The sequence below is a fragment of the Oryza brachyantha genome, chromosome 7, assembly GCF_000231095.2.
Source record: "Oryza brachyantha chromosome 7, ObraRS2, whole genome shotgun sequence".
Classification (NCBI taxonomy): domain Eukaryota; kingdom Viridiplantae; phylum Streptophyta; class Magnoliopsida; order Poales; family Poaceae; genus Oryza; species Oryza brachyantha.
This window is the reverse complement of record NC_023169.2, coordinates 2591713-2617034: the sequence shown is the minus strand read 5'-3', so window position 1 is coordinate 2617034 and position 25322 is coordinate 2591713. Positions and strand designations below refer to the sequence as shown.

Below are 25322 nucleotides of genomic sequence, written 5' to 3'. Positions count from 1 at the left end.
GCAAAAAGAAAAACAATCTGATCTCATAAAAACCGATTATTGTATAAAAACCAAACAACCCACTCCATCCAAATCCTTCCACCCAGCTAAATAAAACCCATTGCAAAGCACAAACATATAACTAGTACTCCATCCATTTTTTTAATTAACATGGTTTACCTTTGAATCTAGGTTTAACCATTCATCTCATTCAATTTTTTTATAAATATGAAAAATTATAAATCACGCTTACAGTTAATTACTTTAGTAATAAATCAAATTGTAACAAAATAATTTATAATAATTTAGTTTTTTTAATAAAACAAGTGATCAAACATAGATTCAAAACTCAAATGCGTCCATTAAAAAGAGCAGAGTTAGTAGTTCTTAGAATCTTATTTGTTTGTACTTTCTTGAGTCTTTTTCTTTTCTATGTAGTCTCTCGTACGTTGCCCTCACATCTTTCAGCTTTCCTAAGCACCGCATGACACAAAATCACCTTTGAGAATCATTTGGTTATTGCCTTTATCAACTGCATCTAAAACTTACATTTTGGAACTCAATTGTGGAATTGATTGGGAGAGGGGTCATTTCGCCTTGGCTTTTAAATCACCAAACAATACATGTATATAAGTTTAGTTGTTTTTCATAGTCTTAGCAAAATTAATAATTCTTTCTTAAGCTAGTCATGACCAGTGCCTTTCTTAGAGATACCATGGATGGTGCCATGTATATGATATGCTACTGGAGTAGTTGGCAGTGAGAAGATCATGTGATTCTCTAGTACTTATCCACTGTGTAACCTTGTGATGCAATCTTGGAACTGCGCAGGGAAAATGGGTGATGAAGCTGCCAGCATCATCTAGCCATATATGAAATAATGATCACCAAGAAAAAGAGTTGTATGGTTATGTGGCCTCATATGGATCATATATATATATATATATATATATATATATATATATATATATATATATGTATGTATGTATGTATGTATGTATGTATGTATGTATGTATGTATGTATGTATGTATGTATGTATGTATGTATGTATGTATGTATGTATGTATGTATGTATGTATGTATGTATGTATGTATGTATGTATGTGCGCGCGCGCATTACTTACCATTAATTGCTAGGTCATGCAGTGGCATATATAGAGTCTCATGTTCATCTCTCTTCCCATTCTTGAGCACATGAAGCTTCCAAATCATGAGCAGTTTAGAGCATCTTTAAGAGAATTCTAATATTTTGTTATCCAAAAACTTGTATTGGATTTATCTAAAAAATATTGGACATAAAAATTACACATTTCTCCAACAAAATCTAAAAATGAATAACTTGTATTAGGAAACTATATTTTTGTCTCAAATTTAGAATACAATTGAGATAATTTTAGGCACGAGGAAATATTAGAAATACATTTGGTAACCTGTTGGAGATATATTTTCTTTTCCAATTTCCAAAATTTAGTTTTGGAGATGCTTAGCTGGAGATATTTAAGCTGTGTACGTCTAAAATACACATGAAGACAAAAGCACAAGTTGCGTTGTTACATGAGTTCTTCTTCCTATGTAGTAGTATATAAATACATAACATCACTTTGTTGTAGTGTACAGTATATACGAGAGTAGCCCCATCTTTTTGTTTTTTATTATGAGCATAAGCAAACGACTTATTAATGATTTAAAAGTAATTTATGGATAAAACTTTTCTATAAATGTTTTTAGGATCTAAAAACAAAAGCAGAGAAATAAAACATGATGAAAAAAACCAACTAATAACTCTAAATTTAATTTTTAGAATTTAAAACTTTGACTTATAAGCATAAGCGTAAACGAAAAGACTAGTATTGTGCATACTTGCAAGTTGCAACTGCGCGGTTTCTTGATCCTCACATACAGGCAAGGAAGTACTGCTAGCTGTTATTTTATCCTCTTTGTTGCCCAGTCAGCATGTACACTTGTGCTTTGTTGTGTAGTAGACTTTTATATATCTTTCTCTCTGGATGTGTGTGTGTGTATATATATATATATATATATATATATGCATGTGTGAAAGAGTAGTTTGATAATTTGATCAAAGGTGAAAATAACTTATTGAACAACTTTGAACATTTGCATTAAGATAAGATTGGATATTTGTGAATATATGCTACTAGCTGTGTACTACATACATACACGCTACTAGACTTGGGAGCAAGGCTGAGGGTGACTATTTTTTTTTGTCGACATAAGAATTGAATTTTCCTGTTTCCTTAAAATTTTTCTATGGGTGGATCGACAAAAAAAATATTCTGATGATAAAACGCATTTTTTTACATGTTGCATCTTAAATAATTAAATAGATTGTGAATTAATCAAAGGGAGTATTTTGTCCAATGTTAATTACTATCTTGTTAGTACTGATCCTAGCTTAGCTAGATTGAGAGACAACTCATTCACACAAGCACATGCTGTGAGAATTGAGGTGCCAAATCTGGTGTCATTTTTGTAGTACATTAGTACGACAAAACAACTGTTAATATACGTATAGTACCTCCTACATACAGTATAATTTAAAAGAGATTCAATGCAAACTATTCTACTAATTAATTAAATCATGCATCTCTCATACTTTATATATACCTTTTAATAGTATCCACATTATTTTGAAAGGACCACTAATATATTGTCCTTTAATTAAGCAAATACTGTAGTGCAAGCCTTGCACGCCATGTACTACGTGTAGATCTCACATACACATATATATTATTTATATTTTTTCCTTTAATTTTCCAGTACTGGCATGCCAGCTATATATTACAAATTAATTAAGCCGTCTTCATTAAATTTTCTAACAGTATGTGTGCAATGCATGATCACAGATACATGTACAATACGCCAGCTATCAGACAGGTGATAGAATTCATTTCACAGGCATATGCATCTCGCTTTCCTACTTGCTAAATTTTATTTGATTATATGGTCAAGACAATACTAATAATTCACAAGTAATTTCTTAAGAATCAGACAAATAATCAAGATTAAATACATATTTGTTGTATCAAATCACTAAGACCTCCCATGCAAGATCCAAATGCTTGACCTGTTGAGACTTTGGGAGCAACATCGATCAATTATTTACACATGGCATGGCTTAATTATCAAAATGGTACAAAAGCTAGCTCATCAACAAATTATTAAAAATGACAATAGCTTAGCAAAAGACTAGAAAAATATTTATGTGTAATACGATCAAGTGGTGGTTGGCTGGCACTAGGGACCCAAAAAAACTGCCAAATTAACTTAAATATAGCCCTAAATGCATAGACTAGAATCATAGGGCTCATGTGGCCAACATTGTTTATATGCATATAATTATTTGCATGCATACATCAATTAAATACATTTTAGAAGCCCTAACTGAAAGGTGGTGTTTGACAGTGGTACAGTGTATTGCAATGGGACCACTGCATTAGTTAGTTGTTACATCAATCTAGCTAGAGATAACTAAGCCATCATCCTTCAACATGTATATAACCACCAATATCAAAGGGTACTAGTCAGTAGTAATTTGGAGCCACTGCTTATATATAAGCTTCTCCTGGCTTCTTCTTCTTCCACATCTCTCTCTCTCTCTCTCTCTCTCTCTCTCTAGATCTCTCTCTGTACATGTGTGTGTGAATTTGTTTGTTTTGATTGTTGAGGTGCAGCCATTAGGAGCTGAAGCTGCCAGCATGATCTGATGAATTGGTAGCTACAAAAACAAATATACATCAGATCATGCTGTGCAGTTTCATCTGCTGGTGGCTGCACAAATTGGCCAGATTATGTACGTTGGTGTAAGAGGTTAATTTGCATTCAGAGCTTGTTAATTTGCGATGGCATATCGATCGATCTTACCATATACTTTTCTCTAGTGTAGATTTCATTATTGTTCTTGCAGGTAATCTTAGATGCTTTTTGTTTGGGAGCTAGCTGAGCACCGATGAATTGATTGGAGACCAGATGAGCAAGCCAAGAACTGAAGATGAAACAGGTTGAAAGATCAGGTCAATTGGGCAAGCCAAGAAGTGAAGATGAAACATGTATGGAGATCAAACAAGGAGGAGCTAGCAAGCCAAAACTGAATTAGGATGAACAGGTACAGGTGTGAGAGCCTGAGGAGTTCTTTCTTTTGCATCAATATAATGCATGAAATGAAACCTAGCTAAGGTAAGTTTTTCTTCCAACTTCTTAATTTACTTTTCCATTAGATCAATAAGATCTTCTTAATTTGTCTTTCTATTAGATCAATAAAGCGGACTGATTTCCAGTTGTGTCTTGTAGGGTGTTCTTGCTCTAGCTAGCATGTTCAGGAGAAGCTAGATATATGGAGACAATTAATATCATCAGCCCTGGAGCAGCTTGGCAAATCTTGGGTTGATCTGCAAGCTTTTGATGCAGGTCTACTATAGGATACTATTGCTAATTGAGAAGCGACAACATCATGAGTAAATTAGATTATTTGTTTTTTAAGCTCATACAATATTGCAAATGTCTGTGAAATTAATGCGTGGTGAAGCAAAACCAGTAAACCACAGATATTTTTATCACACTGAAGTTAACACAGGAGTACCGAGTGAATGACATGTGGGACCTAGCCTCACTAGCTATCATCGTCACTACAGATGTGCTGGGTAAATTATGATTGCAGTCATATATTGTTTTGGCAGGATTATCTATCTTCAATTCATCAGATAGGTCTGAGATTTCACTATTGTATGACCAGATGACACACATCTGCAGCAGATTTTCTGGAGTACCTATATGTAGAGGGGATATATAATTAATTAATAATTAATTGATTTGATTAGCAGATGATTGTTGATTGATTAGCCCTTTGATTGGAGTGTACAATACTCCTACATTAGATCTGTGTGAAGAAGATCTGTGTGAGATGCGTCGTCGCATGAATAATAATAATAATAATAATAATAATAATAATAATAATAATAATAATAATAATAATAATAAAAGAAGGGAGATCAAAACAGAATTAGGAAGGGAAAAATAATTGTGGTAGGGGTAGCTAACGTACTAGGTACGGCTACTGACTACTTATATCTAGGTGGTAATGGGTTTCTAACTATTTTGCCTATAAAAATTTAAAGTACGAGTTTAAAACAGATTGAAAATAAAATTGTATAGAGTTTTATGTTAAATTTTTTTTAAGAATTAAATAGGGTTGTGAAAGAACCCATGGGTATTGGCCCATTCTCACCCCTACTTATATTCAGTTGTTTATATATATATATATATCAATCAATCGAATAACAATTTGTGGTGCCGTAAAAACGTCTAACTGGTGCTGATTCGCACAATAATTGAGCTAGAAAAATTTAACTGTAGTGCTTTGTTTAGACACGGAATCCTTCAGACATGTATGTTTCTACGTTTATGTAAGATGAACATGTGCCATGCAACCATTTTTAGTATTTAGACTAGAATTTAAAATGTATTAAAATATTAACATTTTTATGATATTAATTTTAATGCATGGAAATCTATATATTTAGAGGTAATCATATGCTTTGGGGGAGGAATCAAAGCAATTCAAAATCTTATATTTACTACGTAATCTATAAATACTTATATTTTAGAACAGATTGACTAATTCTGAACTAACCATTCTATTAATTATGTGTTTATGACATGGTGACGCAGGTAAGGTTTAAGTTTTTAATTCGCGGCTAATTTTAAAATTTAGAACTAGTAAAAGTATAAAACGTTTATCCTAAAATTACTTTTGAAGCATGCATGGTTCTTGTAGAAGTACAGGCTAAACAGTATGTACAGCAGAATGGGCTGGCACAATAAAAGCTAGCTGGAAAAAAAAACTGAAAAAGGCTAGCTAGCTGGTCAAGCTAAACCATTTCGAGCTTTCTCGTGAGCTAGCACTCATGGATTTATGGTACATTTACGACTCTACTGAATACGTACTCTCAAAAAATAAGTACAAATACGGTGAACGAACGTGTATGCATGGACAAGTGCATGGTAGGTACAGCCTTTCTAGCTGTGCCGTTGAGGTGATCGTTTGGGTATTTTACGTTGAACTAACATATTTACAAATGAAAATAATTTATGAATAAAAATTTTATATACATATTCGCTCTAAAAATTAAGGATAGAAAATAAACTTCAGTGAAAAAAACCCAAAATCAACATTAAATTTAAGGTTGAAAATTTAAAATTTGGCTTATAAGTATAAGCGGAAAGATGAGAAAGACAATCTTATCAATCTACGTCAACGCATGATTATGTGCATGGTAATGTTTTTTTTCTATTCCTTTATCATTTTAATTTTAAAACTAAACTCTCATAAAACTTATTTTCAAATGTAAATCATTATTTAAGCATGCCACACTGTTTTTAACGTGGCCAACTTAGACTGTTAGACCAGTCAGTGAGACTGGTGCGGAAGAAGATTCGAAGATTACTGTAATGCTAACGCTCATGGTATGCCAATGCCATCTGGATACACTATAGTATTATTTGGTCACAAAAGAATAGTGCCATGTCAACTGCTCTTAGCATGGTAGTTTTATCTACTCATGTCAGATAAAAGGTTAGCGAAAAATCCATCAACATCGGAATGCAGAAAATTTCTCTAATCTCCTACAGAAAATGAGCTGATCACATGCAACTCCCAAAAGTTAAGTGGAACTACTGTTTTCCAACATTCAAATATGGCATCCAAAGAGAGAAGAATTAAAAGGAAAAAAAATCGTGGATTTGAGGGGAAAACACTTCTAGCAATGATAGAGTACATGAAGAGAGAATAGATTGAAGTCGCCAGATCTATTTAGGGTTCAGATCTTCCTTATAACATACAGGCGTCGAGTAAGACAGCTGACACTAGCAAACTTGCCTATATATATTGTTGGCATAGTAATCTTACATGCTTATGATCATGTAGTTTAACTGTAAACACAGAAGTTAATTGTTTCTTCCCACAGTGACACAGTCATCTGCCTCGCAAAGAACAAGACGAATTGCAACCAAATAATCACAACATTTCCAAATTGCAACCATAATGGCCTATGCAATAATAACAAGAGGAAACTGTAGAAGAAAACAGACGCATAGATATATTATATTTATATATATATAGCTCCTACATTTATCCAAGGCTGCAAGCGAAGTCCATGCATCAACGATCAATGCAACCACTTACACATTGGGACGCCCATGCTGGAAAATAATTGGTGACAATCAAGAGGAATGTACACAGACATCCACAGCAACCCGTCGGCATCAGGGTGCATTAACGGTTATACCTAACGCCATATGGCAACAGTTATGCCCATGTCTGGCATGCGCCTGATTGCCCCTCTTGGTTTCAGAAAAAAGGTATATAGGCGGCGAATTGAAATCACACTGCAAAGAACAAGACGAGACATGGTTTTACATATCCAAATAAATCATTGTACCCAAGCAAACAAAGTGTCTGCCTACCAACAATGGCATCTTAATTGTTGCACAAAGACGACAATCAATCCTCGTTCACATCACAAAGATTGGCTAAAGAACACTATGATTGGCCTATCTGTTGGTTTCTTATTAGGCAGTTTATTGAACGACTTGTGATACGATAGGATTGCAAAATGTTACAAGACATATACATATCTATGGATTGAACTGAGTGTATCATTTATCACAACCCACAACGAGGTCATATGTAATGCCGACTACCGTAATTGATCCCTAGAAGTAAAAAGAAAAATAAAAACAGAAAAGATTGAACAGAGCAAACAGTATGCCATGGATATGTTAAGATCACAAACTTTCCAGGAGCAATGCATTGACCTCCGCATCTAAGGAGCGGAACACTGTGGAATGCTAGTTTACCTCTGCACTAAACTCCAGGAATGCACCACGTCGATCTCACTTGTTCGACTAGATGGCTGGATTGGTATCACCACTTCCAAAGGATGCTTGCTGTCTCCTAGAGGTTGTTGTGAAGAAGCAACCTGATCAAATTACAGGGCTGTAACTTGTAAGGGAAGTTGTGACAATACTTTCAGCTCCTATTTCATTTAACTTGCAGGATTTTTTTCCTGGGTGGGGGGAGGGGGGGCAGGGGGACTTGATCTTACCTTACAAGAATGTTAAGGGATTCAGACAACGCCATAATACTGATCAGCATCAGCTCCCCAGTAGAACGAAAAGCTACCATAGTACCATTAGCATCCTGAAAGAAGTTAGAGACTGATATACCGTTTAATTTAGGTATCACTATTCCATATATAGGGACTATCAGGCAGATCCATTTTTGGTGTGCATCTTTCTGTGAACTTGCTATTGGTGCAACACAAGACACAGGGATGAAGGCACATTACCATACATGGATAATGTCAAAATAAAGTGGCATTATTAGCAATTACCCAAAATATTGGCAATCTCAAATTTAAAGCAAACTGAATAATTAGCTACAAGCAAGGGGATGCATTGATGTACTAGTGACTGGGGACATAGCTGTGTGTGTTGCTGTTCGAAGAAATAGTTCAGTCAAATAAAAAAGGCACACACAGTCACACAGAGGACATATTCATGGGAGAGTTGAATAATAAAATTAGTCCATTAGTTCAGACTCTCAACACTGGCTACTAAACTGAACATATATAAAAAATTAATGTTAAAAGGCGAGAAACCATGTACTCTGTTTTTATTAAGCACCAGGACTTGATTATGGGAGGGCAAGGGCCAAGTGCTTGAGGTTGGCTAGTCAGTACTCAAATACTCAAATCAGGTTCAGCTTGCATCTCACATCTTCTAAGATGCCTCAGACAAAGTTGGACTGCTCAAACTACTTCTTTGGGTTGGATTAGAAAATAAATTCTACAAACTCAGTAGGAATCAATTGCATACACTATTTGCTCCTTTAAATTGTGTAGAAATCTATGCTATAAGGCTCATTCACCTGTGCTGCTGTGATCGCTCATTACAGAACTTGTGTACTTCCATTCCACCTTTACCTACTTCATATGGTTGATGTCATGTGCTGGGAAGAGGCAATCTGCACGTCAACAACAAGGTAACTTGATAAGGACCATTCATTAGCGTGAGATCCATCACTATTTAATATCTCCTATATGCACAAAATATTACAAAGGCATGAATTTTCCAAATAACTATCAAGCCATATAGCTCCATCCTACAGACTACACTATGATTAAAATTTCTCATATCTATGAAGGATAAGCACAAATGTTCCCAACCTCATCCACATTCACTCCTAGCTGTTGATATTTTTAGTGGTATACTGAATAAGTGTTGTCTTCGAAGACCAACCAGAGAAAAAGCATCAGAAACAATATGAAATATTAATCATCCATAACTTGGTACAAACTAGAGGCCCATGGATATCAACTCTACCTAACCTTATCCTGGAATAACTAGGTTATGAGATCCCCATAAAAGGTTAAACAAGTAGGACTACTTATTACATAATCCATGTCCAATTCACAAGAAGCAAACAATACAATATTTAAACACCACAAATCATAAGTGAAGAGACGCAGGTCGTACCTAGTATGTAGCAACTGCACAAATATTTGTCAATCATCTCTGCTTTTCCATTTTAATTTAGATTCAAGATCAAAAAATTTCAATCCAGATATCACCAAATCTGCAGTGACATTCTTCAAGTGCTCATTCAGCATATCCTCATACACAATAAAATTGGCTTCTGAAATAATATTCCGATCTCTCATGGTAGATAGCACTTTTCTTGCCTCAGTTGAACTTGCATACTTGCAGAAGCCATAAATGATAGCAGAATAGATAATTTCTTCTACGGGATAACCTAACTCAATCATTTCATCCACCACTTTGATGACCTTCTCTGGGCTTTTTGATCGGCAAGCTTCAAGAATAGTCAAGGTGTACTTGAATTCCATCGGCCCATTTTCCACATTCCCAAGACAATCTTTAACAAGCGAAATAGCTTCATTTATCTCTCCTTTTTTGCACAACCCTTTCACAAGAGCACAATAGGCTGAAATACTTGGTATCCAAACGGCCTGCATCATGGAGTTATAGCTCGAGCAAGCCTCTTCAATATTTCCTTCGTCCACAAAACATGGGATCATATGACTATATGTAAATGAGTCCGGCTTGTAGTCATCTGAACCTTGCATTTCCTCGAACAACAGAAGTGCTTTCTTCCTCTCCTTGATCTTCAGCAGATTCTCAATAAGAATGTTATAAATGCCCACACTACAATACCCTTTTCTTCTAAAAGCCTCGAAAACTTCCACGGACTTCAATTCCCTACCACTCTTGCAAGCAAAGAGCTTCAGAAAGTCCACTAAAATTTCAACAACAGGCAAGCTGAGCTCCACCAGTTTATCGACCAGTCCAAAAAACTTAGCCATCTCACCCTTATCGGCAAAACAGACTAGCAATGGTGAAACAGTCTCAGAGCTTGGGATGAGCTCCTCATGGAGGACAATCTGAAACATCTTATGTGCCTTATCTTCCCGCCCAATCTCACATAGCCCGCCGATTAGTGTGTTATAAGTCCCCAGTTCTGCACGGTAGCCAGCATCCACCATCTCTTTCAACACTCTACAACCATCACCAACCCTCCTGGCGGAGACATACGCATCAATGAGAGATGCATACACAGTCCTGTCCACCAGCAAACCCTTCCTCCTCATCTCCTCAAACAGTTCTGTTGCCTTCTCCACCATTCCTGCATTGCATAACCCCGCAACCATCGTGGTGTATGCCATTGCATCTGGATCCACACGATCCCTTCTCATCTCTTCCCAGACCCTGATGCAACCGTCCACATGCCCCCAGCGGACCATCGTCTTGACCAGCGCAGTGTACACAAACACATCCGGTTGGCACACCTCAACACGCATCCTTCTAATCATCTCCAGGAGCTTATCCGTCATGCCCGCCCGTGCCAGCGCACGCACCATGATCGCAAATGTCACTGGCATGGGCCGCACGCCGCAGTCCGACATTTCATCGAACAGCTTGAGGGTATCGTCGACATGCCCAGCTGCAGCAAGCGCTCCCAGCACGCGGTTGCAGGCATGGACCTCAGGCTGCACGGAGAACTCGTGGCGGAAGCGGCGGAGGGCGTGGAGCGCGCGGAGTGGGCGACGTGCGGCGGTGTGGAGCCGGACGAGGAGATTGAGCTGGGAATGCGAGACTGGCTTTCCATGGGCTCGCATGAGGTCGGGCAGCTGGTCGGCCGCGCCGGGGAGTCCAGCGGCGGATAGGAGCGAGGTGAGCGCGTGGAACGCGGGGAAGCAGTGGCGGAAGCCCTTCTGCCGACCAGCCCACAGGAAGAACGGGAGCGCGAGCGGGGGCGGCGGAGGCGGGCGAGCACTGAGAACCTCCGCAACGAGCTCGGGAGGCACGCGGCGGAGCTTGGAGAGGTCCGCGACGACGGGCGGGCCCCATCGCTGGTGGCGGCGGAGCGCGTCGAGGAGGAACCGCGCGAGCGGGGAGAGGCGGCGGGAGGCCGCGGACGCGGACGGCGAAGGCGGGGAGGAGGGAAGGGACCGCGCAGACAACGACGAGGAGGACGAGTCCCAGTCGGCGAGGCGGAATGGGGCGGCGGGGACAGGGGACGCGGAGGAGGGAGGCTTCCGGGAAGCGTCCCCGGCGGCGCGGAGGTCGGCGAAGAGGCCTCCCCGGACGGTGGGACGGTGCGGGGACGCCCGACGGTGCCCGTGGTACACCGTCTGCCTGCGCCGGCGAGCCGTCCCCGCCGCCGCCGCCGCCGGCGAGGCCATGGCGAACTGAGCGGCGTGGAATCGAGATCACTCACTCACTAGCAGGCCGGGCTAAGTGCGAATTCGTGGGCCTGATGGGCTTTCGTTGGCCGAAACAGGTGGGCCCCGAAAGAAAAAAAAACCCTAGTTTTGGTCTTCTTCTGACTTCCACGCGACCAGCGCACCGGCGCTTCCCTCTCCCCTCCCGACGCCGGTGGCTCGCTGCGAGCGCCGCCGCTCCGTTCGCCCGTAGTCCGCACGGGCGTCGCTGCTCCCAGATTTGCCGCGGAGGGAGGGAGAGAGAGAGAGAGAGAGAGAGAGAGAGAGAAACGCAGTAGAAAGCGGCGGCGGCGGTGGCGGCGATGAGGATCGAGGAGGTGCAGTCGACGTCGAAGAAGCAGCGCATCGCCACCCACACCCACATCAAGGGGCTCGGCCTCGACGTGCGTCTCGCGCTCCCTCGTTGCTGCTGCTGCAGCAAAAGGGGGGGAAGGGTTTTTCTTCTCTTAGGGTTTTAGCCATTTTTTTTCTGGTCCTCATGGTTTGCTTGGGTTGGTTCTCTCGGGCAGGCGAATGGGGTGGCGGTAGCGCTGGCGGCGGGGTTCGTGGGACAGGCGGCGGCGCGGGAGGCTGCTGGCCTGGTGGTCGACATGATTCGCCAGAAGAAGATGGCCGGCCGCGCGCTGCTCCTGGCCGGTCCGCCCGCCACCGGCAAGACGGCCCTCGCGCTGGGCATTTCCCAGGAGCTCGGTAGTAAGGTTGCTGCCCTTCACTCCCTCGTTCTCCTCGCGAACAGTAGCAGCGTTGCTGGTTTATACCTATGTCGTGGACAGTAGCAGTATTGGGACGCTCTGTTAATTCGGCAGAGGTTAGATTTTAGGCTTCAAGTTCATAGTGAACAAGCCACATGCCCACAGTAAGCTTATCCCAAACACTAGTTTGCCTTAGGGAGTTTTTTCTCTTCTTTTCGTGAAGAGGTCAACAACCCTCCTGCGGTGAAATGGTAAGGTTGCGAACCCACCCAGATTGGTTATGTTCATGTCTCATACCATAAACTTAGTTTTAAGAGGTCTTACACTGCTTCCTAGTTATCTTTACTGAAGATGGAATGGAGTTTTGGCTGGGTCAGTAAGGGAACTGGTGGATAATTGTTCATAATCAGTAAGGGAACTGGTGGATAATTGTTCATAATCAGCCATTTTCATAAGTTTGTCTTTTTCTCCTGCTTCAATAGCTAGTGTAAACAGCTAATTCTGCATTTATAAGGGCTCATCTAGCTCTATAAAGGCATTCATGTTGGGCTTCTGGTATTTGAGCACTTATGACTATTCACTCTTTTATTTGAACTTTTGAGAGGGTGGTTCAATTAGATTCCAAATTCACCTAACTAAATTGCTAGTCTAAATAGTTGGTTAACTTAGCATGTAACCGTCTATGTTTTTGCCTTTCAACATTGCTTTTTACATTTGGATTCTGTTTCTTGCTGGTAAATGCTCCTATTCTTGAAAATAATTGTGCTAAGATGTTGGGGTTTAAATTATGTGTATCACTTGAATTGGATTTTACTTTATACCTTATAATTTATTTGAGAAATTCTTTGTTTCAAAATATAAGTTTTTCGTTCAATGCCCTACATCTACTTCAGTTTTCGTAAAACCTAATGTTTGGTATCGTTCGTTTAGATGATGTCTGATGGTTTATCGTTGTCTTATTATTTTGTACCACAGGTCCCTTTCTGTCCTATGGTAGGATCAGAAGTGTATTCCTCAGAGGTCAAGAAAACTGAGGTGCTAATGGAGAATTTCCGTAGAGCTATAGGTTTGCGTATAAAAGAAAATAAAGAGGTCTATGAAGGAGAGGTAAGCAGACTATATATGCTCATTTTGGTTTTCACACATTTATAACTCATGACATACTCACCATCTGTTTCTAAAATAATATATATTTGTGCTTCATTTCCTTTAGGTTACTGAACTTTCCCCAGAAGAGGCTGAGAGTACAACAGGTGGATATGGAAAAAGCATTAGCCATGTAATCATAGGTCTAAAGACTGTAAAAGGGACTAAGCAACTGAAGCTAGATCCTACAATTTATGATGCTCTAATAAAGGAAAAGGTTACTTTCTGCCCCTCGTCCTCCTGTCTTGTGCTAGACTTTTCAGAACACACTTAGTTATTTTTTTGAAATCTTTGTAGCAATCGGAGGATTATTCATTTCTTATTTAGAAGAATGCCTTGTTGTGGATAGATAATCGACAGAACAAACTTTGGACAATGTCAATTATAAAACTTTGTATGGTTGACTTTCAATATCTCTATTGTGTCAAAACTCAGAACTATCATTGTGGAGCTAATTAGATGCCTTGATACTGAGATTCACTTCTGTTACTTCCATTTTCTCTGTTAGCTTTTTCACATTAACATCAGTGATACATGGGATGCAGGTGTCAGTGGGTGATGTTATATACATCGAAGCTAATAGCGGTGCGGTCAAAAGAGTTGGTAGATGTGATGCTTTTGCTACAGAATACGATCTTGAAGCTGAGGAATATGTTCCGATTCCCAAAGGGGAAGTTCATAAGAAGAAGGAAATAGTGCAGGTAAATTGGTGAACTTTTTGCTAAAAGATTTTTTGCACATACATTGTGCACAGACAACTCTTCTTTGCATTATGATATCTATGAATTTATTATGTTGTTGATCATTAAAGAAAAAATAGATCATGCTTTACAAATTTGAAGTTTGGCTCCAAATGTTCACGTCTAGAAGATTGAAAGTAGAGCTGTCAGCTATGGGGCATTTTGTCACCATCACACTTTGTCTGAATAGTTAGGGGTTAAAACCAACTATTTCAGACGTGTAGCTGATATTGAACTAACCTCCCTGCCAAAAACCAAAAGGATTGGTCTTAATGCCTTTGCTATGCACATTGGTAATTATTGCTTTATAAAGTAAACAAACCAAGCACCATTGTCTTATAAATTCATGACCATCAGTCCAAACTGCACTATAACCCTTGGAAAGAAAATTTGTCTTATTAATCTTCTATCCCTCAATTGTTATATTCCTTTCTAGTGGCATAGGAAAATGAGTTCCCATATGCAACATTAGTGTGTTACATACAGGCTTTCTCTTTATTGTTCTCAAGTTCTATGGAAGTTAGTTGAAGAGAACTGAAACCCGTCTTATCATTTTTGTACAGGATGTTACACTTCATGACCTTGATGCTGCAAATGCTCAGCCGCAAGGAGGCCAAGATATTTTGTCCCTTATGGGACAGATGATGAAGCCACGAAAGACTGAGATCACTGAGAAGCTACGACAAGAAATCAATAAGGTTCCAAATTTTCAATTGAACAGCATTTACTGGTTTTAGAACTTGATCGCATTTAATTAATATATGTCAGGATTGATATATGATCTTTAACCTTTATACTGTGTGTTGGTAGGTGGTTAACAGGTATATTGATGAAGGAGTTGCCGAGCTTGTGCCAGGTGTTCTGTTCATTGATGAGGTATCTTATTATTTTATCCTTACGGTTCAAAATTTAGTGTTCTAGGGGCTCATTTTGGAGTCAGAAGGTACAAATACAAATGAGTGTGTGTCTGTCTGTTTTCAGACATACAATGGGTTGTCCTTGTGGACATGTGGGGGCAGTTCCATGCTGTTTCTCTACTACATGATATAGTTGTACCTTAATGTGGTTTGATTTAGTTACTTATGAGGAACTTTAATTGCAGGTCCACATGTTGGACATTGAATGTTTCTCTTATCTTAATCGTGCTTTGGAGAGCTCATTATCACCAATTGTGATACTTGCTACAAACAGAGGAATATGTAACGTGAGGTAAACAGTTTGATTTACTACTCGAAGCACTCTGCGCTACATTGTAACGCATGAATAATATATTGTGTTTGTCAGTTTGTTTATTGCAATGCTCCTTAACGTTTACAAATCTTGTCATGCTTGTGTCCAGAGGAACTGATATGACAAGTCCACATGGTATACCCGTCGATCTTCTAGACAGATTGGTGATTATTCGAACAGAAACATATGGTCCCACTGAGATGATCCAGGTTTGATATTGAATCTTATATAAGTTAGGCTCTCCTGTCCAGAAATGTGTTTGATTTTTGCTCACTGTCCTTTGCAGATACTTGCTATTAGAGCACAGGTAGAAGAGATTGACATTGATGAAGAAAGTCTTGCATTTTTAGGAGAGATTGGACAACAGACATCCTTGAGGTATGATTATTGGTTGTTTGTTTGTCCTGGCTATGCCCACAAATTTGAGAAAGAGAGTTAAGCTAGAATATATGGATTTGGAGTAGAGAGTATATGCTGAGTGGATTGATCTTATATTCTCACTTTCGGTGTTGTATAAGCATTTTAGTTTTATAGCCCTAGCTTCATAACTGATCACCAAGTTTATTTTATTGAGGCAGCTAGTGTTAAATGAACGACTGTAATGCACGTTGAATCTCTTGCAGGCATGCTATTCAGTTGCTATCGCCCGCTAGCGTAGTCGCAAAGGCTAATGGGAGAGAGAAGATCTGCAAGGTATGTGTTGACAATCCAGCAGGATGTTGTAGCATCCTCCTCTTTTTTCTTTTTCTTTTTGCCCCAAGGCTACTGGATTACATCTATTACTATTAGCCTGATATTATTCTTGCAAACTTATGGATGCTGAACCCATGCATGACCTTTGTACCAGGCCGATCTTGAGGAAGTCAGTGCTCTGTATCTGGACGCTAAATCATCGGCTCGTCTCCTTCAGGAGCAGCAAGAAAGATACATCACTTAGAAATTTCACTTGCTGTACGACGGTAAACTCAAGCACGTGACCCTAGGTATTCCGCTGCTGGGCCACAGGTGCCAAGACATTATCAGGAGCACACTGAGCTCCATTGAGTTTTGCTGAAATGTAGAAACTGAGCTCTGTGCCCCCTGTTACGCAACCTCTAGAGAGAAGCTTGATTACGGCATATTGATTGATTGTTCACATTACTGTTTGCTGATGAGTAGATCTTATGTGAAATTATCGTGTATCTTAGTCGCCCTTGCTAACTGGTGCCAAGATTCTGTTTCGTCTAATGATGGCATTTTCATGTTGATTCTTGATTGATTCAGTTCAGACGGAAGGGAATACCCTCGAACGTGTATTCTCGATCCCCAGAACGCCCCAGACCATTAGGCACCATCTAATACTGCGAATCAGACAAATGTTGCTATTTCTTGGAATTGTACAAATCTGGTGGTATGCAATATTTTGAATCTTGACAGACTGAATTGCTAACTGAGGTCTAATAAACCGTTCGATGTACCGTTACCGATCCTAGCGGTAGCACTGATATCGTGATCTATTTGGCGTCAAAAATATGAATTCAAAATGTTTTCACTGTTTTAGTGCGGTTTTGTGTGGTAACCCCGTGGTTTGCCATGAAAACCGTCGCTAGTTGATTTTAAGAAAACAAATAAAAAATTTGTTGTAGGATGGTTTTGTCATGGGTGCACTATGGTAGCCGTGCTGTTTGTTGTGGTTACCTCATGGTTTGAAATAAAAAAATGGTTCCTCGTTAAAGCATGGAAATTTTGAATTTACATAAATTATATCTAAATAAAACCACTTCTTACTGTTACTGCATCCTAGTGATAATCCCAGCTACTGAGACTGTAACCATTTCATGAACCTTGATAACAATACTGATGGCAGGGAAGAAACAACGCGGTGACATTTGAAAGAATCTTGGCCGTTCGTTTCGACCTGAACTGCAAATTGATCTGAAAGCAGTAAATTTATTATTGTCGTTTCCTACATCACCGTACAGTGCGTTTTCTACGATGCTGCCCTGCCATTCTCTCGCTACGCTACTGTAGTACTCTACCATTGCATTTTGCAACGTGGGGATCCGAATCCCAATCATATTTGGGGTGGATGCTCATTGCTGGACGTGGACGTCGAGGCCACCGTAAGAGGCGCCACCCGGCGTGGCTAGCTAGCAGCCTCCATCTCCGTAACCAACAGAGTGGTGGCTGCAATTTCCTCATGCAGGAACGACAAACTCCAAGGGGGGACGGGAAAATGTTAGTGACCGTGCCAAGCTTGTATTATTCGTATTTTGTGTTCTATCACTTTTTAAAACTATTTAGAGCTGTGTGCCATGCTTGATTAGGATGCCCCAGCTACATGACTTGGGCCGCGTTTGCCATCATGTTAGCTAACTTATCCCTTTTCGTTTTCCGCGCGTACGTTTTTCGAACTGCTAAACGGTATATTTTTTATAAAAATTTTCTATAGGAAAGTTAATTTAAAAAAATCATTTTAATCTATTTTATTTTTTTAATAATTAATAATTAATTAATTATGTATTAATCTATTACTACGTTTTTCATAGCAGAGATAAGTTAACTTACCCATACCATGCCGAACGCGCCCTTGGTCTTCTTGGGAACAGAGGAATCTTGTGGGATTTTTGAAGGCTTTTAGTTAAAGTGTTTAAGAATCTTATAATTTTTTTTATTCTAAATAAGTCATCTTCTCTCATTTTGGAAAATGTGCACGTTTATCAAACAGTTAAACAATATGTATTTTAAAAAAACTGTAGAAGATTAATTTAACAAATTATATCAATCTATTTTCTAAATTTAAAATGAACTAAAACTTAATTAATCATACGCCAATAGCTCATCTTTACGCATCTTTTTTTCTTTCCATACCTCATAAATTCACTCTTATACTATGATGAAATTACATGTTTTTCTGTATTAGTCTAGCAGTTTCAATTCAAAGTATGAGCTACTGGTTGCATGGACAATGTATAAAGACCATACTATCTATAATGGGTAGGACCTATCATGTGACATTAGTTGTGGTACTTATGGATAGAATAAAAAAACAAAGTGTATCCCAAATAAAAAAAGAACGTAAGAGCATTTATTCTTATGGATAGCCCGTATGACTATGAACTACTTTAGTCACTAATGCTATAATGACTATTCTCAAAGTGTATGAATATAGTCTATATAAAAATATTTATATATAATAATTGTTTTTTATAATACATTGTGGATGTCCTAAGCTGCCTAAAGGGCTAAAAGCATGTGCCGTCTCCCCTTGTGGATGGCAGTCCACTATCTTTTAATTTTACGACTACTCATGGTTTCGTCATTCTTTGTCACTGTCGTTATATATCCGGCTAGCCTAGCGGCGGACTAAAACAACTTCATTGGTTGTTCTTCTTTTTTCTTTCATAATATCCTTTCTTTTACAAATTTTAGAGATTTATGTTAATCTACCTAACATTGAGGTGCCTTCAGCAAATTTTAGCTTGGAAGGAGAAGAAAATAATGGCAGCGACTATCACCTATTCACCTTCGGTCATCATGTTATCGTTACGGTCACTCCCTCGTTTTATATTAAAAGATATTTTAATATTCTTTAAGTCAATGTTCTTTAATTTACCCAAATTTATGTGAAAGTGAAGCAATGTTTACAGCAACAGAAAATGATTGTATATTTGTTTTATCTTAAGAATATTATTGCATTCTTTTATGAATTAATATGGTTAATTCGACTTCGGAACACATCAAGATTTATATAAAATGAAGGCCGTAAAATGTTTCAGTTAGCGTTGGTGTTTCGTTCAATGGGCATGTCAACATGGGAACGAGATACGTAAACATGTGCTTGAGTGCTTCCCCTATGCAGAGCGTCTCAAGGTAGCGCAAAATTTCTCAAGAATTTAAAATTTGAAATCCTTTTAAAAATTTCGAGGTAGTACACCAAGCACTATCAAGGGTACACTACTTGCTACAGTGTACAACGCACACATGGACCAAATGCATCCATACGTACGTACATGCATGTATTTGTACGTAGACGTACGTATACACAGCTTAATTTGATTAATTAATTAATTAGTTTATACGTTGACGAACGGCGAGCCGGTGAGGAACTCGGTGAAGGCGAGCGCGACGAGGCCGAGCATGGCGAACCGCCCGTTCCAGAGCTCGGCGTCCGCGCTCATCACGGCGCCGCTCCTGCCCTCGGCGCTCTCGCCGCGGAGCAGGGGCACCAGCGACGCCGCGGAGAGCACGGCGGCGGTGGCGGCGAACCACGCCAGCCCGCTGCCGCTGCCGGCCTGGTCGAGGAGGCCGCCGCCGCGGGACGCCTCCACGGCCAGCGCCGACACGAAGCCCACCATCGCGAGGCGGCCATTGATCCGCTCCGGCGCCGGCCCGCTGAACGCCAGCACGTCCGACAGCTTCGTGCTCGGCTTCTTCGCCGCCTTGGGCAGCTTGGCCGCCGGGCTCGGGGTCGCCGGAGACGACGCGGCCGCCTCCTGCTGCTGCTCCGTCGGCTCCACATCCGGCTGCAGATCGAACGACGTCCCAAGTTAGCACACGAGCAACCAATCACCATAACACAGATAGTGAAACCAAATCAACCATGCATGTATCCTCACCTCGGACTGGGCCCTGACGACGACGGCCACGGCACGTCGGCGAGGGAAGCACACCGCAGCACGGCCGGCACCGACGACGACATGCGACGGCGCCCCGGCGGCGACGGCGAAGCAGCTGCTCAGCGCCATGGTAGCGGCCGCCATTGCTAACTTAATCTCAAACACACTAACCAACCACGACACGGAGATGCGCGAAACGCACGGTGAGATCGATCGATCGAGCTGAGTAAGCTGAACGAGAAGCGAAGAACACAAGAACTGCGCTGGTGTGGGTGAGGAGATCGACGGCGAGTAGTGGGGCTATATATAGGTGGAGAGATGGAGGCCAGAGAAAGGGTGTCACGGGCAGCAGGCCAGCGATCGAGGTGGTGGCGACGGCCCGGCCACGTCGGCGGGGGAGTAGAAGGTGGCGACGTGGAGGGCGACGGCGTCAGAGGTTCGGGGTCGCGGTCGACGTGGACGTCCAGGGCACCGCGCATGGCCTGGCCATGGCGTTTCCCGCCAAAAGAGGGCGGGAAGAGTCCAGAAGGCGCGCCAGCGGCAAGCGTGGCTGTGTGTGGGTCCACGTGTCAGTGACCGGTCATCGTCAGCGGTACAGGTTACAGGTGGCCGTGTGGTTTTGTCCGTGGACAACGTGACAAAGCGATAAGAGCCGTGATCAAATGCTTTGCGCTTCATTCATTTGTGGTGAACTGGTGATGATATATAGTAGTACCTTCTGTCTCCGTACAAGAAACAACTTATGAAAATAAATATGAAAATCAGTATCTATATTTATTTTAGAAATTCATTTATTTTAGAACGAGGAGACTTTCATCCTGTAAGACTATAATTTAATTAGTCAAAGACAAACTAAGATAAATTATTATCGTAGTAGAAAAACGAGAAGAGGAATTACTATTGGTTCAGTGACAAGAATTAAGGAAAACATTAGTATTGAAGAATTTTAGTGGACCTTAGTCAAAAAAACATGCGCGAAAGGACCTGTAGCCTAGTGGTTACATAAGTCCTTAGTAGCACTTGAGGTCCTGGGTTTAACGGTTTGACTTCTTGTTGGAGCGAATTTTTCAGGATTCTATTTTCCAGAATTCTAACGGCTTTATGCAACGGTCTTTCGGAGGTGCTCATAGGGGTAGTGTTTGCGTGCGTGCGTTCATTAGAACTACACTACCACTTCCTAGATATTTTTTATATGATACCGGTGACTAGTAGGTCATTTGTCTTGTTTACAAATTTTATTTAAATATATAGAATTATAAATCATACTTAAAGTTTCTATAATAATAAATCAAATTATAACAAATTAATTAATAATTATATAATTTTGAATAAGACGAAGCGTCAAATGTAAATATCAAAGTCAACGACGTCATATAAAAAACCCGAGGGAGTTTTTTTTAAGGATAGATGAAGTAGTATTGAATATTTTGTGAAAGCGCTTTGAAAAATGAATTTGTGGGTATAATTGTATGTTAAATGTATTAATGACGTGGCCAATTGTTGATCATGTTTTGACCTTTCAAGCTCAATTCCCATCATATACACCTCAGAAAAAACTTGCCCTCTTTTCTCACGAGTTGATAGCAATTCAGAACACCTTTTGTCGCAAACATCTTTAAATTTTAGTACGGGTTAAGATCAGAAGTTATTACAGGTAGTACATATTAAGAGTAGATGTTATTACAAGAACACAGAATACAGCCATGCACTAGGCACAACTACAGAGTCATAGAGTCATAGACTTGACAACACGGACAGAACAAAACAGAACATGTATGGATCATCATCAATATCTTTACTCATTTACATGGCTGACAGCCTACATGGCCTAATAAGTAATAATGAACAAATCAATACGGTCAGTTGAATACACAGAGAGGGATGGTGTGCTATGCCATGCCAGTAGCAGGGAGAAGTTCAACTAAATTCAGTCAAATACACAAGACGGAAGTTTACAGCAATGTGGTGTGATGGAATGGGACTATTTCCTAGCTGTTGGGCTATGTGAGTTGAGATAACCCATCTTCTCCGACAACACATTCATGTCGTCCTCAATGACCGGGCTGTCGTTCTCCTCACCACCAAGCCCTTCGTTCAGAAGCTCCTCCCAGAAATTGTCGTTCAACTCTCCCTCTTGCCTGATTATTTGCTGCTGCTCAGCAGAGGCGCCAACGTCGAAATCATGTGGTTCCACCAGACCTCCAGCATCCATTGCTGTGTTTTCAGAATCGGACGGAATCCCGTCGATGAGGAATTCCATCGACTCCTGGGGATCAAATGGGATCTCCACCGACTCCTGGGGATCGAACGGTATCGGTGACTCTTGCTCTAGGCCACTGCTGGTCGCGATGTCGATGTTGTCGACTCCAGGTCCCTGATCTATGCGTCTTCTTCTTTTCTTGGAAATGGCATCTTGGAGCTCCTTTCTCATCTCATTCTGGGACATAAGTTGCTTTAGAAATTCAGGATTCTTCATGACACGTGCCAGGAATGCCATCAGCTGTTGTTGCCTCTGCTCAGTTCCCTGTAGCCTATCCTCCATGGCTTTCAGATGTGCTTTTGTATTCTGTTGCTCCTGCCTTAGCTTCACCACCTCAGCCATCAATAATTGCTTGTCTCTCTTCATCCGGTCAATCTCAGCATCATATCCAAACTGCCCCACCTCAAGGTATGGCCCAAGAGATTGCTGGTTTGAAGCAGTATGGGAAGGCGGTTTTCGACGCTTGATATTCTTGAGAAGATGCCTTTGTCCCCTAAGAAAACCCTCATTTGCGAATTCCCAACGATCAGGATCAACCTTTCTGAAACCCTGAAATACCATCATACAACACATCGATCAGGGAACTTCAAAAAAGTACTGTTTAGCTTCTCGTAATGTTTTGAGTTCACTTTGCAAGGTTTCTATTTGCATGGTTTTCAGTTCTTTCCATGTTATATTCATCAACTTTATCCTCCAATCTTCCTGAATTTCATTGTTTGGGGGGAAAATTACAAATTCAGGAATCTGTTGCCCCATTCCAGAGGGTGCAAGTGAACTATCAACTCAAGTATAAGAATAGAGGATTTTAATTAGGAAAAATATCAATCCTTTATAAACTCCACAATATGACACTTCTATGAAGTTAAGTTGTTGATAGTGACACGTAGCATACAGATATCGGCACGCAACTGTAACATGCCCCAAAAAAGGTGCAAAAGATGGGCATAAAATGAATCTCCATTACTCTGGGAAATGGAGTCCAGACATGAAGACCTGAAGTACAGTACTACAGCACATGCAGGTAGGGCAATGCTGCATCCATCTAAACAAACATCGCATCATTTTCTGCAGTAACCTTTGCTTCTCCCTTAACAACCTTTCTTAACAATTATAGCACTGGCCAACAAAAAAGAGAAAAGTCCAAATTTTCAGATCTAGGCCAGCTGTCATCCAACAAACATTTGTCCATAAGTTGCTTGCTATGCAACAGAGGTTTGTCTATCCAGGATTTCTATGTGCTTCTGTACACAAAAACACCAAATAGTACATAATTGATGTTTATCCGCACTTTAGGCAGCTAACTTTGCTTGTGTGATGAAATATCACAATTGTTCCCAAAGATCATATGTCCTTGTCACCAAAAAAATCGATCTGAAATCCCCACTTATCAACCATAATAGCTGAAAAGTACTCGGCAACCTTAAATGCCTAACTAATTTCCTCTGTTAAAATTTCAATGACCACAAATGACAATTGACAAGGCAATTTGGATGGTTGCACCAACTTCTTACACACAACAGATAGTCATACCACGGCCGCGTTCGGCAGAAGGGGGAGGTGCGGCGCAGAAAACGTAGTAATAGATTAGTACATGATTAATTAATTATTAAAAAAATGTAAAATAGATCAACTTTTCTATAGAAAATATTTTCGCAAAAAATACACCGGTTAACAGTTCGAGAAACGTGCTTACGGAAAACAAGAGAATCTAGGCTATTTAGCTAACTTGCCGATCGCGGCCCACATTGGATTTGGGGCATCAAGAACAGCAAGAGTTTGGCTACATTTTATGGGTGCTAGCTTACATAGGTGTTGAGCTGCAAACGCAGAGACAAAAATAAAATTGTGGGGGGGGGGGGGGGGGGGGGGAGCCGAAGCTTACATAGGTGTTGAGCTGCCTGACGAAGCTGGAGAAGTTTCTGTGCTTGAAGAACCTGGGCAGCAGGACGGTGGCGAAGGCGTGGGGGTCCCACACCACGAAGCTGTTGCCCGCGGCGCCCCACGACACGACGCCGTCGGTGCCGCCGTCGTCCACCATGTCGTAGGTCTTCGTCAGGAACGGCGGCGGCCCGGCGTCGTGCAGCCCCTCCATCGGCCTCGGCGCCCCCGCCCCCGCCCCCGCATCCTCCCCCACAGCCTCCGAGCCGCCTCCGCCCCCGCGGCTCCCCTCCTCCTCCTTCACCGGACTCTTCAACATCATCTCACCTCACCTCCTCCCACCGACAAAGAAGGAGCGCGGCAGCTGAAAGAGGGGGCCGGAGCCGGACAGGTCGAGCTAGCTCGCTGGCGGCGGGGATCTTGCGGTGGCGGGGGTCGGTGGCTATTTCGGGAAAGGAAGGTTCTGGAAGGGGCGGAGGTGAGTAGTGCTAGTAGTAGTATCGCCATTGCTAGGCCGTCGGTGAGGTTGCGGGAGGAGGGGACACGTGTCGCGGCGGTGGGCCTGTGATGGGCCTCCGGCTGGACGCGCATGGGCCTTCGGTGGCGGTGACAAGTGTCGCTAGCTGGAGCCCGGAGGGTTTGTATGGGTTGTGTACTTGTGTTGTGCACCGTCCGATCCAAAATCAACGCTCAAAGTTGTACTAGTATGACTTTTTTAAAGGGTATTTTGATTAGGCCATGTTTTGTTTGGAAAGATCGAAGTTCCAAAGTGAAGTTATTTCTATCACCTATTCTTTGTTTTAAAAACCCTACCATATCATAGTATGACACAATAATTATATATCAGAAAAAAAAAGGTGATTTCAGCACGTCTTTCATCTTTTCGCTTATATTTATATTTATAAGCCAAAATTTAAATTTCTAACCTTAAGTTTAGAGTTTATTTTTGATCATTAAGAAATATATATATATATATAT

General features: G+C 40.9%; 4 protein-coding genes and 1 long non-coding RNA gene across 5 annotated transcripts; 2 read left to right on the top strand and 3 right to left on the bottom strand.

Annotated features, from left to right (window-relative positions):
* Positions 1-3623: 3623 nt before the first annotated feature.
* Positions 3624-4775, top strand: LOC107304617. Its single transcript, XR_001550695.1, has 3 exons — positions 3624-3809; positions 3907-4175; positions 4290-4775. It is a non-coding gene; the product is annotated as an uncharacterized LOC107304617 (long non-coding RNA).
* A 2027-nt stretch (positions 4776-6802) lies between these two features.
* Positions 6803-11761, bottom strand: LOC102705361 (pentatricopeptide repeat-containing protein At4g20740). Its single transcript, XM_006658271.3, has 5 exons — positions 9534-11761; positions 8926-9021; positions 8102-8213; positions 7854-7975; positions 6803-7382 (listed from the first exon to the last, which is right to left on the bottom strand). The coding sequence occupies exon 1, from the start codon at positions 11759-11761 to the stop codon at positions 9563-9565; it is 2199 nt and encodes a 732-aa protein (XP_006658334.2). The 3' UTR covers positions 6803-7382; positions 7854-7975; positions 8102-8213; positions 8926-9021; positions 9534-9562.
* A 170-nt stretch (positions 11762-11931) lies between these two features.
* On the top strand, positions 11932-17035 carry LOC102705089 (ruvB-like protein 1). Its single transcript, XM_015839298.2, has 12 exons — positions 11932-12183; positions 12310-12498; positions 13468-13599; positions 13706-13855; positions 14184-14339; positions 14942-15076; positions 15189-15254; positions 15481-15587; positions 15718-15817; positions 15895-15986; positions 16232-16301; positions 16456-17035. Exons 1-12 carry the CDS (start codon positions 12103-12105, stop codon positions 16543-16545), a joined length of 1368 nt encoding a protein of 455 aa, XP_015694784.2. The 5' UTR covers positions 11932-12102; the 3' UTR covers positions 16546-17035.
* A 2426-nt stretch (positions 17036-19461) lies between these two features.
* On the bottom strand, positions 19462-20472 carry LOC121054965 (low molecular mass early light-inducible protein HV60, chloroplastic). The gene is made up of 2 exons (XM_040526217.1): positions 20207-20472; positions 19462-20113 (listed from the first exon to the last, which is right to left on the bottom strand). The coding sequence occupies exons 1-2, from the start codon at positions 20348-20350 to the stop codon at positions 19664-19666; spliced, it is 594 nt and encodes a 197-aa protein (XP_040382151.1). The 5' UTR covers positions 20351-20472; the 3' UTR covers positions 19462-19663.
* A 1397-nt stretch (positions 20473-21869) lies between these two features.
* Positions 21870-25075, bottom strand: LOC102704823 (heat stress transcription factor A-2b-like). The gene is made up of 2 exons (XM_040525703.1): positions 24349-25075; positions 21870-23015 (listed from the first exon to the last, which is right to left on the bottom strand). Exons 1-2 carry the CDS (start codon positions 24664-24666, stop codon positions 22188-22190), a joined length of 1146 nt encoding a protein of 381 aa, XP_040381637.1. The 5' UTR covers positions 24667-25075; the 3' UTR covers positions 21870-22187.
* Between the last annotated feature and the right edge of the window lie 247 nt (positions 25076-25322).